General features: G+C 34.4%; 1 protein-coding gene and 1 long non-coding RNA gene across 6 annotated transcripts in view; one reads left to right on the top strand and one right to left on the bottom strand.

The window, feature by feature from the left end:
* LOC105476850 (uncharacterized) overlaps nt 1-15,120 on the top strand; it is a 158,531-nt gene that overhangs the window by 140,723 nt on the left and 2,688 nt on the right. The gene's annotated exons all lie outside the window — the stretch shown is intronic.
* The window catches only part of LOC105476851 (BRCA1 interacting DNA helicase 1), a 176,769-nt gene that overhangs the window by 108,090 nt on the left and 53,559 nt on the right, over nt 1-15,120 (bottom strand). For all 3 annotated transcript variants that reach the window (XM_011733115.3, XM_011733116.3, XM_011733119.2), the window contains 3 exons: nt 10,679-10,900; nt 8,568-8,767; nt 3,071-3,203 (listed from right to left, as the gene is read on the bottom strand). In XM_011733115.3, the coding sequence (XP_011731417.2) occupies nt 3,071-3,203; nt 8,568-8,767; nt 10,679-10,900 (555 nt within the window). The remainder of the gene's footprint in view (nt 1-3,070; nt 3,204-8,567; nt 8,768-10,678; nt 10,901-15,120) is intronic.

Here is a 15,120-nt window from a genome sequence, read left to right on the forward strand (position 1 = left end):
GATCGTGCCACTGCACTTCAGCCTGGGCAACAAGAGTCAAATTCCATCTCAAAAAAAAAAAACAAAAAACAAAAAACTATATGGTTGTGTTGGAAGTAGTTCATTTTTTATTGCTATGTAGTATTCTACTATGTGAATATGCTACAATTTATCCCTTTTTTTAAAAACAGGGCCTTGCCTTGTGCCCCAGCCTGGAGTGTAGTGGTGCAATCACGGTTCACTGTAGCCTCAACCTCCTGGGTTCAGGTGATCCTCCTGCCTCAGCCTCCCAATTAGCTGGGACTACAGCACACTGCCACCATACCTGGCTAATTTTTTGTATTTTTTTTGTAGAGACAGGGTCTCACTATATTGCCCAGGCTGGTCTTGAACTCCTGGCCTCAAGCAATCTGCCAGCTGCAGCCTCTCAAAGTGCAGGATTACTGGCATGCACCATCACCCTCAGCCCCATTTTACTGTTATATAAATAACTTTCAAAATGCAATTTATGCAAAAAAAATTATAAAAGATGTCACAACATGGAAAAATTCTTATAATAGACACCACGTTGCATTTTAAAAATGCAGGGCAAAAATTTATGTATATCCTGATTAAAATATATGTTTTAATAGTCACATACCCAGAATGTTATTGTGATCATGTTAGCAATTATTTTCATCATTTTTTGTTCAAAAACCTCTTTGAGAAATAACATCAGCAAGATGGAAGAATTTAAGTTTTCCAACCCTAGCACTTTGGGAGGCCAAGGCAGCCGGATCACTTGAGGTCAGGAGTCTGACACCAGCCTGGCCAACATGGTGAAATCCCGTCTCTGCCAAAAATACAAATATTAGTCGGGCATGGTGGGGCATGCCTGTAGTCCCAGCAACTTGGGAGACTGAGGCATGAGGATGGCTTGAACACGGGAGGCAGAGGTTGCAGTGAGCTGAGATCACACCACTGCCCTCCAGCCTGGACAACAGAGTGAGACTTTGTCTCAAAAAAAAAAAAGAATTTGAGTTTTCCATTGTCATCTCCCAACAATGAACCAATTCTGACAACCACCCACATATGAGAGTACCTTTGTTAAGAGTCTAAGAGTCTAGCAGAGAAGTTCCAGGACCCCATTGGAGCAAAAAATCTAAGAACAGATGCATTGAAGAGGGCAAAAAGTATAGTTTCATATTATCCACATCACCCCTGCCCTATGGAAGTACAGCTCAGTGCCAAGAGAGCCTCCATTAGTCCACAATTCTTCCCATGGGGAAAAGTGAGAATATAGTGAGTGATTAATGAAATAAAGAAAATGTGGCACATATATATATAATGAAATATTATTCAGTCTTAAAAAAACAAGAAAATTTTGCCATTTGCAACAACATGGATGAAACTGGAAGTATTATGTTATCTGAAATAAGCCTGATAGACAAATACTGCATGCTATCACTCATATGTGTAATCTAAAAAAGTTGTACTCATAAAAGCAGAGTCCTCAGCCCCAAAGTTCACTGGCAAAGATACAGAACAACAGGAACTTTTGTTCATTGCTGGTGGGAATGCAAAATGGTACAGCCACTTTTTGTCAAGAGACAAAGTCTTGCTATGTTGCTCAGGCTGGAGAGCAGCTATTCACAAGCACACAATCATAGTGCACTACAGCCTCAAATTCCTGGGTTCAAGCAATCTTCCTGCCTCAGCCACCCAAGTAGCTAAGACTACAGCCGCATGCCACCATACCCAGCAGTTACAGCCACTTTTGAAGACTGTTAGCAGTTTCTTGCAAAGCTAAACACAGTCTTACCATATAATACAACAATTGTGTTCCTAAGTATTCATACAAATGAGTAGAAAGCTTATCACTAATAGAAATGTTTATAGCAGCTTTATTCACAATTGCCAAAAACTGGAAACCATCAATGTGTCTTTCAGTAGGTGAATGGATAAACTGTGGTACATCCAGATAACGAAATATTATTCAGCTATAAGAAGAAATGAGCTATCAAGGCAAAAAAAAATGCATGGAGGAATCTTAAATGCATATTGTTAAGTTAAAGAAGCCAGTCTGAAAAGACTACATACTGCACAATTTCAACTATATGGCATTCCGGAAAAGGCAAAACAATGTAGTAAAAAAAAAATCTGTGGTTACCAAGGGTTTGGTGGGTATGGGCATGGTGTGGTGGAGGGATGAAGAGGTGTAACACAGAAGAATTTTAGGACAGTGAATACACTCTGTATGACATTGTAGTGGTGGATTCCTAGGCAAAATCGAATTGAACTCTACAACACAAGGGGTAAACCCTAAGGTAAACTATGGACTTAAATGAACAATAATGCATCAATAATGGTTTATCAATTGTAACAAATATACTACACTCTTGTAAGAGATCAATAATGGGGAAACTGTGGAGTTGGTGTGTATTGTGTATGTGTATAGGTGTGTAACTGGGAGTGGAAGTATATGAGAATTCTGGACCTTGTGCTTAATTTTTCTCTAAACCTAAAACAACCATTCTAAAATACATAATCTAGTAATTTAAATAAGTAAATAGGAACAAAAAAGAAAATATATTCTTATCTGCAAAAAAACACTAGAAAATATAATGAAATTTATGCAGCCTCTATTTAGAAAAATGTACAAAAGTATATACTCATAAAATTTTGCATATAGCTTCATAAGTTTCATAGTCTTCCAAAGCCTACTCATGATCTCTCCATGAATATCAGGTTTATAATTTCTAAATTAAGATGAACAAAATAGGAATTTCTCCTCATTTTCTAAAATTTTTAACTTTTACAATTGACTAAATAAATCTACAACCTAAAACTATTGACTCCTTTTAGCTTTAAACAAAGCAATTAATCCCTTTAAAGACTTATTTCCTTCAAATTAAGTAATGCTATGTTTTCAGCCACAATTTACCCATGCCATCACCTAAAGATTATCAAATTTAGATAATAAAATTTTTAAAAATTTAAATTGCTATATTTAAAACTTCTGGGTTACTCACTAGATTTAATCTGGATTTAGTCATGACTAAATCACTTCTAATTCACTAAATACATTTCACAGGTAGAAAAAAGATCTTACCTGCAAAATGGGAAAAGTAGCAGTGGTGATGCCCATTTTGTGTAAATTTAAGAGCATTTCATTTCCACTCCATATTTTACAAGCTGATTCATAATCTCTTTCTACAAGATATTTAGAGTTTGCTTCTAACCAACTGAAATAAAATAAAACAATTTTGTCAACCAGTATCATACTTACATGCACTATTTCAACAGAACAAGAGAATCATATTTTCATGCATTGATCTGTATTTCTTGACATTCTTAGGACATGAATGTGGATTAATTAAGAAATCTTTTAAAAAGCATGCATGTTTCATATTGCAAAATAAACTTTATATAACTAAAAAGAAAGCTTTTATTCAGAAGAAACAAACATGCATATGATTTCCCACTTGTTTTGTGGATTCACATTGCTTTACTTAGCTAATGTCTCTTCAACTGAGAGCCAGGTGTTAGGTACTTATCCCAAATATATATAAAAGGAAATGCAAAACAACCTAATAAAGAAATTAAAAGTGTTACATATTAACACAAAAAAGAGAATTACTAGAAAATATATCAATACATTCATTGATCTATATGCACATTCATACATTAAGTGTTTGAATGCCTATTTTATTCCAGACATTGTTCTGGGTAGTGAAAATAACAGCAGTTGAATAAAAAAGGCAAGGTCCTTACTCTCATGGAAATTATATTCTACTAAAGGGAGACAGGAATAAACATAAAAACAAATACATAAATAAGAAAATATCAGGTAGCCATGGGATACTATACAGCCACAAAAAAGAATGAGAACATGTCCTTTATGGGAACATGGATGGAGCTGGAGATCATTATCCTTAACAAACTAACGCAGGAACAGAAAATCAAATACTACATGTTCTCACTTGTGGGAACTAAATGATGAGAACACACGGGCAAGAGGGGAACAGCACGTATCGGATGGTGTAGGGTTGGAGAAGGGAAGACGATCAGGAAAAATAACTAATGAGTATAAGGCTTAATACCTGGGTGATGAAATAATATGTACAAGAAACCCCCATAACATGTTTACCTATATAACAGACCTGCACATGTACCCCTGAACTTAAAAGTTAAAAAAAAGTTCTAATAAAATGAAAAAAAAAAATCAGGTAATGATATACAAATAAATTATGAAAATAAATTAGTTTAATATAACCTAGTTGCTACTTTAATTTCAATGTCAAGAATGCTCTCCCTGAGGTGACATTTATTCTAACAACTGAATGCAAAAAGTATCCAGTCATGGGAGAATCAGAAAGAAAGAAATATCCAAACAGAAGGAATAGCTAGGACAAAGGTCCTGAGGTGGTTAGAAAATTTTGCTTGTTTGAGGGCCTGAAAGAAAGCCAATGTGATTTGCAGCACAATGGTTAAAAATGAATAATGGTATGAACAATGTCAGAGTGATAAGTAGAAATCAGGTCATCCTGAGTCACAATAAGAAATCTGAATTTATTCAAAGTGCAATGGGACGGCTTGGGTTTTTTTTTATTTTTAATTTTTGTAGGTATATAGTAGGTGTATATATTTATGGGGTACATGTTTTGATACAGGCATGCAATACATAATAATCACATCATGGAAGATGAGTTATCCATCCTCTCAAACATTAATCCTTTGTGTTACAAAGAATCCAATTATATTATTTTAGTCATTTTTAAATGTACAGTTAAATCATTATTGACTACAGTCACACTGTTGTGCTATCAAATACTAGGACTTATTCATTCATTGTATTTTTCTTTTCTTTGTACTCATTAACCAATCCCACCTCTCCTGTGATCCCCACCTACCACCCTTCCCAGCCTCTGGTAAACCATCCTTCTACTCTCTATCTCAATGGATTAAATTGTTTTCATTTTTAGATCCCACAAATAAGTGAGAATATGTGCTTTTTGTCTTTCTGTGCCTGGCTTATTTCACTTAACACAGTGACCTCCAATTTTATCCATGTTGTTGGAAATGACAGGATCTCCTTCTGTGTTATAGTTGAGTGGTACTCCATTATGTATATGTACCACATTTTCTTTATCCATTCATCTGTTGATGGACATTTAGGTTGCTTTCAAATCTTGACTATTGTGAATAGTGCTGCAGCAAACATGGGAGTACAGATACACTTTTGATATACTGATTTCCTTTATTTGGGGTATATATCTAGCAGTGGGATTGCTGAATCGTTTCGTAGCTCTAGTTTTAGTTTTTTGAGGAACTTCCGAATTGTTCTCCATAGTGGCTGTCCTAATTTACATTCCCACCAACAGTGTACGAGGATTGTCTTTTCTCCACATCCTCGCCAGCATTTGTTGTTGCCTGTCTTGCATAACAGTCATTTTAACTGGGGTAAGGTGATATCTCATTGTAGTTTTGATCAGCAGAGAAATGCTGATCAATGATGTTGAGCGTCTTTTCATATGTCTGACTGCCATTTGTATGTCTTCTTTAGAGAAATGTCTATTCAAATCTTTTGTCGATTTTTAATTAAATTATTAGATTTTTTCATACAGAGTTGTTTGAGCTCCTTATATATTCTGGTTATTAATCCCTTGTCAGATGTGCAGTTTGCAAATATTTCCTCCCATTCTGTGGGTTGCCTCGTCACTTGGTTGATTGTTTCCCTTGCTCTGCAGCAGCTTTTTAACTTGATGTGATCCCATCTGTCCATTTTTGCTTCGGTTACCTGTGCTTCTGAGGTATTGCTCAAGAAGTTTTTCCCCAGACCAATGTCCTGGAGAGTTTTTCCAATGTTTTCTGGTAGTAGTTTCATAGTTTGAGGTTGTAGATTTGTCTTTAATGTATTTTGATTTGATTTTTGTTAATGGTGAAAGATAGGGGTCTCGTTTTATTCTCCTGCATATGGATATCCAGTTTTCCTGGCACCATTTATTGAAGAGATTGTGTATTTCCCTCAGTGTATGTTTGTGGCACCTATGTCAAAAATGAGTTCACTGTAGGTGTGTGAATTTGTTTCTGAGTTTTCTGTTCTGTTCCATTGATCTGTGTGTCTGTTTTTATGCCAGTACCGTCCTGTTTTGGTGGAAAGGTTTTAAATCCAGAGTTTTAAATAAAAGAGAGACTATCTATTTTACATGTTTAAAAAATGATTCTAGCTACCAAGCTAGAATTGATTACTGGAGAAAGATGAGTGAAAGTAGAGACCTGTTAGGAGGTTGTTATAATATTCTTGTTAAGTGAAGATTGTAGGATAGATATGCACAGTCAATGAAATTTAGGAATTGGGGATATACTGTGCAGGTGGCATCTATAAGACTTACTCATTTAATTGGATGAGGTGAGGCAGTAAGGATATTATCAAGGATAATATTTAACTTTTTTATTTGAGGAACTGGTATATACTGTTTGCTTAGATGAGGAAGACTGAGAAGAAAACAGAACACAGGGGAAGGGAAGGAATTTTGTTTTAGATGTAAAGTTGAAATGTCTATTTGATATCCAAAAAGAGCTATAAAGTAGAAAGTTGGATATGAGAATGGCATTCTAGGGAGAGGCTGAAGCTAGAGACATAGGTTCAGGCCTCATCAGTACTGCAGGTTATATTCTAAGCTATAATACTATAAGCTATTTAGGGAAAATAGAGCTACAAAAGAAACTAGGTCCCAGTACCAAGTAAGTCCTGAGGCACTCCAACATTTAGATATCAAAAAGAATAAGAATTAGTAAAAGAAATGATAAAAGAACAGACTGTGAGAAGGAGGAAAACCAGAGATGTCACAGAAGCTAACACAAAAATGCTTTTCAAAGAGGTAGTCATCAACTACCCAACACCACTGACTGGCTGAGATAAAAGAAACAATAATCTCTGTATTTGGCAATATAGAGATCACTGGTGATCTTGATAAGAACAGCTTGCATAGAATTGTCCAGAGAGCAACACTGCTAGGATCTATGAGGGAAGAACGTCAAGTGAGAAAATAGAATTAGCAACTATAGACAACTCTTTCAACAAACTATGTTGTAAAATAAAAACCACAGAAATCTGCATAGCAAACCACCACCAGAAAAGACACAAGCAAATGGCAAAATGGGGTGGAAAGTTTTTACAACTCTTATTGCAGGCAAAGATTTTAATTCCCTAATATATGAATGGGGTTTTATAAATCATTAAGAAAAAGAACCACAATAAGAACAAAAAAAGAACAGAGATGTCAACAGGCAGTTGACACAAAAGAAAATATAAATGGCCTTTAAAGATGCTTAAGTTCATGCATATTAAGGAAAATGAATATTAAAACTACATTGGGATACACTTTTCACCTAGCAGGCTAGAAGAAAACAATTTTCATACTCTTATACATTGCTGGTAGAAGCATACATTAGCCCCCCTGTCATCCACCTATTGTGTAAATGTTAGCAATATCTATTGAAATTACAAATATGTCTATGCTTTCACCCAACAATTCCACTTCTAAAAACTTTCCTATAGATATATTTGCATACAAATGAAATTATGTATGTTCAAAGTTATTCATTACAGCAGTATAAGAGCAAAAGACTAGAAACAACCTCCTCTGTTAATCAGAGGCTGGTTAAATAAACTATTGCATATCTATCTAATAGAATTCTAGTTATCTTTTTTTCTTAAACTGAGAAAGCTTTCTAGGTCTTAACATGGAAAGGTCTCCAAAATACACTGTGAACTGAAAAAAGCAAGTTGCAGAAAAATGCATGTATAGTATGCCATCATTTGGACGAAAATGAGGGACAATAAAATGTATCTAATATTGGTTTCATAAATGAGTAATATGTATTGAATGATAAACTCGTTTAGGAGAACACAGACGTTAAACAGATCAGGGATGAAACTGGAAGGAGGTTTTTACTATACAAATTTGTATACATTTTATCTTCAAACCATGTGACTGTATAACATTCAAATTTTTTTAAAGTATAATATGAAGGAAACAGAAAAATGCTACAATAAATGAAATGGGATTCAGAGTTGGGAAGTTTTTTTCTATGGTAACAAGATTCTAGATCAACAACTTAATGTCTAATAAAAAAAATTATCTAGTGTAAATTTTCATAAAGCTAGTACTAAATATATTATTTTAGAGTACTGAAATCTTGATTAATTAAAACCCATGAAACTAGAATCCTATTTAAATTGGAGAATAAAGCAATACATTAAAGCCATGATCCAGAATTTTAAAATATATTAATTAAAAGCATGTTTTATTTATAGGTTCGATATCCTATACACATCCTTTGGGGCTATTACATTATCCTGCCAAATTAGGAATAAGATTCACAATTATTCATTTTCTTAAATCACTTATGTTCATTATATTCTTGTGAACAAGACAAAAGGTTGGACTAGCCTTGTTTTTAAAGCTTAATTGGCAAGGAACAATCCATTTCCCAAGAAGCCTAGTTAACCAAAGTGTACTGACTTTAAAATACTCTGGCATAATCAAACATATTTTTCATATAAAGGCAGCACAAATACACTACTAGACAAATATTCTTACTTAATGAGGCTATAGCACACAGCTCGTAGGGGTTCATGATCTTTCCTCCTTATATTATTGTTGACCATACTATCTAGTTCATCCCGAGCAAACCGAAGCTGAACTTCTGTTATACTGTAACTTGCTGATTCCCGAGCACAGTCCTCGATGTTATGAGCTTCATCTAAAATGACAACCTGTTCTTTCAGATTTAAATCCATCTATAAGACAAAAGAATTTTCTTGTAAAACATTTGGCAAAATAGATTTAACAATAGCAGGCAAGGTATTTCATTTAAAAATTCACACTATAGGCCAATATTGCAAATGCAATTACATAAGCAACTGATTCTAGGTCTTAAATAAAACTTCTGAAGCACTATGGCCAACCAAATGTCAGCTATACATTACCGATTTTGCCATTTTTCACTCTTAAAATACTCTGCAAACCTATCAACAACACCAAAAATAAGTAAGTGAGCCTGGATCAAGGTACCACTGGCTACACAGAATGGTACAAAATCCCACTATGAAAATGTTTCCAACATAATTTTACAAACTAAGTATAAGACCTTTAAAAGTAAAATAACAATACAAGATTAAAAGCATAAAACCTTTAAAAGTAAAATAACAATACAAGATTAAAATGACTCTTAAAATACTAACATAATACAACATATATGTTTTGTTTTAATCTGTCCTGCAGTCCTTCTCCAACATGGGAGTTGGAGAATTGTTCTTCTCCAACTCCCATGTGATGCTGGCAGGACTATTAACCTGTGAATCAAAGGACATCCCCACTTTCACAATGGGGGTAAGGCCCAGGATTGTCAGTTAAATAGAGTATTCCATCCTTCTGTGGTCACAGTGACTGGTTCAGGTTCAGGAATAGACATGAGATCCATGTTAGGCCAGAGTAATCTGGAGGGACTAATATGTGGTCATGCTCTTTTCTCCAGGTGAGTTAGCTGCTTATGGTTATCTTTGTTCCATAAGCAAGAGTGAGAACTTGCCTGAGAATAAAGCCATCACAATAAAGAGAATCAAGTACTTTTTCTTAAGCTTTTTTTAGGGTGGGTTTGTGTCACGTTCTATAGAAAGAGTACTGACTAATACAAGGAACTGTCACAAAGCAATTGTCAATGAGTTATTTTGAGGAAGTAAGAATACAAAGAAGGCTGAAAAGTTATGAAAAAAACATGGACGAGTAGGAAATATATTGGGGTTTAAAAGATAAGTAGGATTTGAATTTGGACAAAGAGTGGGCACGGCATTCCCAAGAGGTGTCATCAAAAGCAAAGATAAGAATAAAGAACAAGGTATCCTCAAGGGAGTATGAGGTAATTTTTGAAGGATTCAAATGGGGCAGATTCAGGTCAGACTATTGAGTATCTTGAGTGTAAGCTTAAGAAATATGAACTTTATCTCATGAGCAAAGGAAGCAATAGATTTTGAAGCGGATAAAAGGATGTAATAAAAGCAACATTTGGAAAACTGACCTGGCATTGATATGCACAGTGTCTCAGGAGGAAGAGAACTAGTTAAGAGATAACCAAATAAAAGGTAGGATAGAAGGGGTAGTAAACATAATGCCTATTACTTTGGATCTTAAAGAAATAGAAGGCTGAGATGAATTGTGCAGTCAGACTTGAAGACAGGAATAACAAGTGACTACGCCAAGTTATTTACTTTTTGTCTTATGCTGTTAACAATTGCATGTCTCTAAAAAGAACCAGGCAAATAAACACAAATGCCATTATCTGAAGTTCACTTTTCAAAAGCTCACAAGGCATAATTTTATTCTCCCAACATAAGTTCTTCAAAACATAGTTTTTTCAGAGAAATGTTTTTAAATCATTCTTTTTGAATATTCATAAATGCAAAGAGAAATCCTGCTGTAATCCCACTTTAGTCACTATGTTCCTTAAAACTGCTTGTTATTTTGGAAATTAAAATGAGTGGGTCGATTTTAACACACGTTAGGATATGTTTTCAGTACTCTAATATGTTTATACAAATTTATTTACACAAATTAAAGCAAAAAAACACATTAAAACATCTAAAAGCTTTTACATTCAACATTTATATCCCCATGAGTAGGAAAAAAGTTCTAATCTTTACACATATACTCACACTTTCCCTTATTTGTGCATCTAGAAGATAGTTGTAGGGACAAAATATGATGTCAGCATCTTGTATTAGTTCTCGGGCTGTGTAATATGGACAGGCCTTTAGTTTCTTCCCCAGGCTGACAAGTTCTTCTATATCCCAGGCTTTGCACATCCCTTGGAAAGTCTGTAATGTATGCTGATCACTAATTTTATGAACTCCATGATAAAAATAGCAGGATTTTCCCTAGAAACAAATATGCATAACTGAAATGTGAACCAATATTGGAATAGAAGGAATAAAATAAGCTTATCTCAGAATTTGAGGAACATCATTAAAGCCACAAGGCTAAGATTTGACTGGTTATGCCACCATACCCGGCTAATTTTTTGTCTTTTTTGAGACAATACCATAGCTACAATCACAACGAAGTCTGGTTGACTCAGACTTAGATAGAACTCCAAATCAGAAGAGCTCCAAATACCCTAAATTAACTTGAAAAAAAAATTTTTTTAGTATGTTTGTTATGGCTTTTTTTTCTGATTAAACTGATGTTAGGCATGAAATATTTCTGAAAGGATTCACAAAACAATGGTATCACTGGTTGCTTCCAAGGATGAGAATTAAGTGACTGGGCACAGGAGTGAGAGATTTTTCTCTGTAGACCCTTTTGTACTTTTTCAACTTTGAGCCATGTGACAGTATTTCTTATTCAAATATAAACAAGAAGGAAGGAAGGTAAGTAGGTAGGTTGGAATGTCCTGAGGGAAAAAAAGAAAGTAAGAATATTCACTACAAAAAATTCAGGAGTACCAAAAAAAGCCTAAACTATCCGTAATTCTATTACACAAAGAATGCACTAGGAACATTTTGGTGTATTTCGTTTCATATTTCTTCTATACATGTGTATATAAGGATATCTCTACAATGTTAAAATAACAAGAACAAGCTAGGCACGATTACAGGTGTGAGCACTTTGGGAGGCTGTGGCAAAAGGACTGTTTTAGGTGAGGAGTTTGATACCAGCCTGGGCAATGTAGCAAGACCCTGTCTCTACAAAAAAATTAAAAATTTGCCAGGATTGGTGGTGTACATCAGTGGTCCTAGCTACTCAGGAGGCTGAGGCAGGAGGATCACTTCAGCCCAGGAGTTCGAGGATGCAGTGAGCTATGATCACGCCACCGCACTCCAGCCTGGGTGACAAAACAAAGCTTTATCTCCAAATAGTAATAAAAACAAGAACAAAGCAAATGTTCCCCAGGCATTAAGGATTACTAACAATCCAGCCACAGTAAATAAAAATGTTTATAAAACTGTATTCCCTTTATTTTTTTCTGGCTAGTGTATTAAAAATCATACCAGGAAAATCTTCTGACATCACTAAGCATCTTTTCATTGCTGCTCATATATGTACATTGAATTAATGTGCCATAGCTGATGAACCAGTTTTCTTATTACTGGACTTATAGACTGTTACCAATTTCCACTTTAGATATAAGGCTGCAGTGAGCATTCTTATGCTGGTTTCTAAATATTTTCTTAGTCTATATTTTTAGAAATAGCATTATGGGATCAGACGCTACGAAGTATTTTTAAGTTTCTTGAAAACATATAGTGAAATTATCCTCCAGAAAGTATATACTGTTTTGCATTACCCTTTTCCCACATCCTTGTCAACACTGACGTTATCTTTTCTTATCTCTATTTTAAAAGTAAAAAACAGAATCTTGTTTCAATTTGTATTTTTTACAGTTTCTAGCAAAGTTTAACATAGTGTTGTATGAATAGTCTAACAAGGTTCAACCGTAATTTGTGTTTCTTCTTTTGTTATCTACTAATGCCCTTTGCCACTCTATTACCTTTTTTTTTTTCAGAGATGGGAGTCTCACTCTGTCACCCAGGCTGGAGTACAATGGCGCAGTCCAATCTCGGTTCACTGCAACTTCTACCTCCCAGGTTCAAGCGATTCTTGTGCCTCAGTCACCAAGTAGCTGGAACCACAAGTGCATCACCACATATGGCTCCTTTTTTGTAGAGACAGGGTTTCTTCATGTTGCTCAGGCTGGTCTCGAACTCCTGAGCTCAAGTGATCTGCCCGCCTCGGCCTCCCAAAGTGCTGGAATTACAGGCATGAGCCACTGCACTCCACCCCATTCTATCACTGGAAATAAAAAAATTTCATTACAGGTTGGGCACAGTGGCTCATGCCTATAATCCCAACATTTTGAGAGGCCAAGGCCGGAGGACTACATGAGCCAAGGAGTTCAAGACCAGCTGGGCAGCATAGGGAGACTCAATCTCTACAAAAAAAAAAAAAAAGTAACCACAGTGAGCAGTGACCACGCCACTGCACTCCAGCCTGGGCAACAGAGTGAAATCCTGTCTCAAAAAAAAAAAAAAATACTCATTACATGCATTAATAAAAAAATAAAATGTTTGATAAAACCCAGCCCTAACAAGAGTGTCTCATATACTATTAAAAATGTATAAAATTAGAAAAGTATACATATTTTTAGAAGTATAAAATTCTAGTAGTAGAAGTACATAGGCAATTTGTCAAAAAACTACCAAAATTTAAAAGTTTACCATTAATGTGAATAGATGTACCCTGTACTGTTAAATAGCCAAAAAACTGAAAATAAACCAAATATCTACCCATAAGGGACATGTTAAATAAGTTACGGTAAATTAATACAAAAACTTTAGCCCTTAAAAATGATTGAGATTTGTCTATGTGTTGATTAGGCTCTCTACGTTAAGTGAGAAAAACATGTTGCATAATGTGTATAGAATGATTAAATTCATGTAAACTGCTTTTTTAAAGAATATATATACACATACGTTATAGCAAATACATTTTTTAAACGTTCTGGTAGAATATATATAAAATTTTACAGTAATTACCTTAAAGGGTTAAGGAGATGGAGGATCTAGAAAAAGAGAGCCTCTCTTTTCATTTTCTAACCACATACATGTACTACTTTTCTTTTTCAATTGTCATTGGAACTAAGTGGTAGAATAATGGGCCACTTTTATTTTAATTAATTATACATATTTATTTTAAAATGATTTTGAAATAAAATATTTATTTTTCCTAGTTTGCTATCCTTAACAAAAAACAACCATATATAAAATATATAAATTATATTAGGGATAAAAGACTTTGAGGTAGCTATATATATATATATATATATATATATACACACATACACACACACATATATTTTTTGTATTTTATAGTTTCTAGCAAGGTTTAACATAATATTGTATGAATAGTCTAACAAGGTTCAGCAGTAATTTGAATGTCTTCTTTTATGTTATCTACTAATGTCCTTTGCCATTGTATTACTGGAAATAAAAAATTTCATTACAGGCTGAGTGCGGCGGCTCATGCTTATAATCCTAACACTTTGAAAGGCCAAGGCGGGATGAACTATACTCTCTCTCTGCATATATACACACAGATATATATGTATATATATCTATACATATGTATATATGTATACATGTGTACATATACATACACGTATATATACACACACATATATGCATATATATAAATCTTATATTTATATGTATTTTTATCTATGAATTATCTAAAAGGAGAATCTATGTTTTCAAAACATAAATACATCAGTACATACACAAATGTATCTAGATATTGCTAGAACAAAGTAAACCATAGAAGATTCGTAACCTATAAAAGAATGTCAGCAAATCAAAGGACAAGACATGAATAGCTGAGGACCAGTTCTCCTAAAGCTTTGTATTCAGCCATGTTAAAGGATGCTACCTGTAGGTCCTCCAAAGTATTAAAAATAAAAATTAGGAGGAAAGGACTCATCTAACTATATTTATTTAGGCCATTTTCTACATTATTTTCACTTACTTTCTCTAACCTCTACTGTTCTTATTCTTCATACTGTGTCAACTTCTCCCTACCTCAATGCCATCTTTGGATTTTGTTTCTAGTGTAATCAAAATAGCAATGGATGAGGAATCAGAAAATTTGGGTTCTGGTTCCTCCTTGCTAATTACTTGTCTGACTGAGCAAACTTCAGGGCCCATTTTTCTCATGTGACTCAGCATCAAAAGAATATTTGAACCAGAGGCTTGTAAGATTCCTTCTGACTCACTGACTATATCATCTCTAAAATTCCTTCCAGCTCTAAAATTCTGTGATTCAGGTAAAAATGTGTCAATCATCTTTCATACTCAGTTTCATACAGACTGAGTTTAATAATAGGACATTCACCATTTCTTCATCCCAAGCTTCTTCCATACAATTCTGAAAGCTTATCTTTATACAAAATGATCACCAAAGTGCCTTTAGAGTCTATGACTATGAGCTATTAAGTCTCATTTTAACCAAAAAAAGATGTATATCTAAAATAATATTTCAGAATTGTCATTCCTAACTCTAGTTAAAATTATTTTTTCTTAACTGAAACAAAAATTAACTTTTA

The sequence above is a fragment of the Macaca nemestrina genome, chromosome 17 (assembly GCF_043159975.1).
Source record: "Macaca nemestrina isolate mMacNem1 chromosome 17, mMacNem.hap1, whole genome shotgun sequence".
Lineage (NCBI taxonomy): Eukaryota > Metazoa > Chordata > Mammalia > Primates > Cercopithecidae > Macaca > Macaca nemestrina.